Source organism: Sinocyclocheilus anshuiensis, unplaced genomic scaffold, assembly GCF_001515605.1.
Source record: "Sinocyclocheilus anshuiensis isolate Anshui unplaced genomic scaffold, SAMN03320099.WGS_v1.1 C32689231, whole genome shotgun sequence".
Taxonomy (NCBI): domain Eukaryota; kingdom Metazoa; phylum Chordata; class Actinopteri; order Cypriniformes; family Cyprinidae; genus Sinocyclocheilus; species Sinocyclocheilus anshuiensis.
The window spans coordinates 1-1295 of NW_015619209.1; the positions used below are offsets into that span (position 1 = coordinate 1).

At 41.3% G+C, this 1295-nt stretch overlaps 1 protein-coding gene across 1 annotated transcript; it reads left to right on the top strand.

The window, feature by feature from the left end:
• The first annotated feature begins 6 nt into the window (after positions 1-6).
• LOC107682887 (hypoxia-inducible factor 1-alpha-like) lies at positions 7-1126 on the top strand. Its single transcript, XM_016479006.1, has 4 exons — positions 7-65; positions 184-331; positions 472-728; positions 1029-1126. Exons 2-4 carry the CDS (start codon positions 222-224, stop codon positions 1058-1060), a joined length of 399 nt encoding a protein of 132 aa, XP_016334492.1. The 5' UTR covers positions 7-65; positions 184-221; the 3' UTR covers positions 1061-1126.
• The last annotated feature ends 169 nt before the right edge of the window (positions 1127-1295 follow it).

Sequence of the window (1295 nt, forward strand, 5' to 3'; positions counted from 1 at the left end):
CAGGTCTGTGTACGAATACTATCATGCCCTGGATTCAGATCACCTCACCAAGACACATCACAACTGTGAGTGCCTGGACAGAATGCATACCTGATCATGATAGAGGTTTCACTTTAACGTGCAAAACTGTTACAAAAGATGTCTTGTGGAATACTTCTGATTGGAGAGTGTTGTTTTTCCCAGTGTTCGCCAAGGGCCAGGCCACCACAGGCCAGTACCGCATGCTGGCCAGGAAAGGTGGTTTTGTGTGGGTGGAGACTCAGGCCACCGTTATCTACAACCCCAAGAATTCTCAGCCGCAGTGCATTGTGTGCGTCAACTACGTTCTCAGGTACAAATCCAGTTTTGTCACATCTTTAGTGGACCAGTGGTTTTATAGAAGCAAAATATTGTGAAAAGTTCTTTGCTGTATTTAGTGTGTATACAAATGTGTCTGATCATAATTCAACTTTACCATTCTGTCCCATCCAGTGGCATTGTGGATGGGGATGTTGTCCTGTCCTTGCAGCAGACTGTGACAGAGCCCGAGGCTGAGGAGAAAGAGAACCAGGAGATGGAAGATGAGGCCTCTGAGGTGGACATACTCAAACTCTTCAAGCCAGAAAGCCTCAAGTGTCCCGTGGAGAGCTCTGATCTTTATGAGAAGCTGAAAGAGGAGCCTGAGGCTCTTACTGTGTTGGTGCCTGCTGCAGGAGACACCATCATTTGTCTGGACTTCAACAACTCAGGTGCTTCCTGAAGGATGGTTACATGTTTAAATGGAACATATTAAGCTTTGCTCACTTTGATTTGCAGCAAATGTTTTCAATGAGAGCTGATAGTCAGAGGTGGCATGCGCAAAGAGCATATATTCTCCTTCTCATTATTCTCATCTTGTTTAATCATAGATGATATTCCTGCAATTTACATGAACGCTTCCCCTCCACAGTGTTAATTTTTAGTGGCAAAAAAGTGTAATTGTCAAAATAAATAAATAAAGTGACATTTTTAACAGCAGCGAAGTTCAATAGCTGTGGCTCGTTTTGCAGCCCACCAGTATTGTAAGGCAACCAGAAGTTGAAGAAGAACGTCTGCTAGCGACTGACAGCTCATACACTTCTGTTGAAAAGTTTGGGGTTGGTAAGATTTTTGTAATGTTTATCCAAAAAAAAGTATCTTATGCTCACCAAGGCTACATTTATTTATTCAGAAAACAGTAAAACCAGTAATGTTGTGAAATATTTTAATTTAAAATGACTGTTTCCTATTTTAATATATTTAAAAATGTAATTTATTCCTGTGATAGCAAAGCTGAA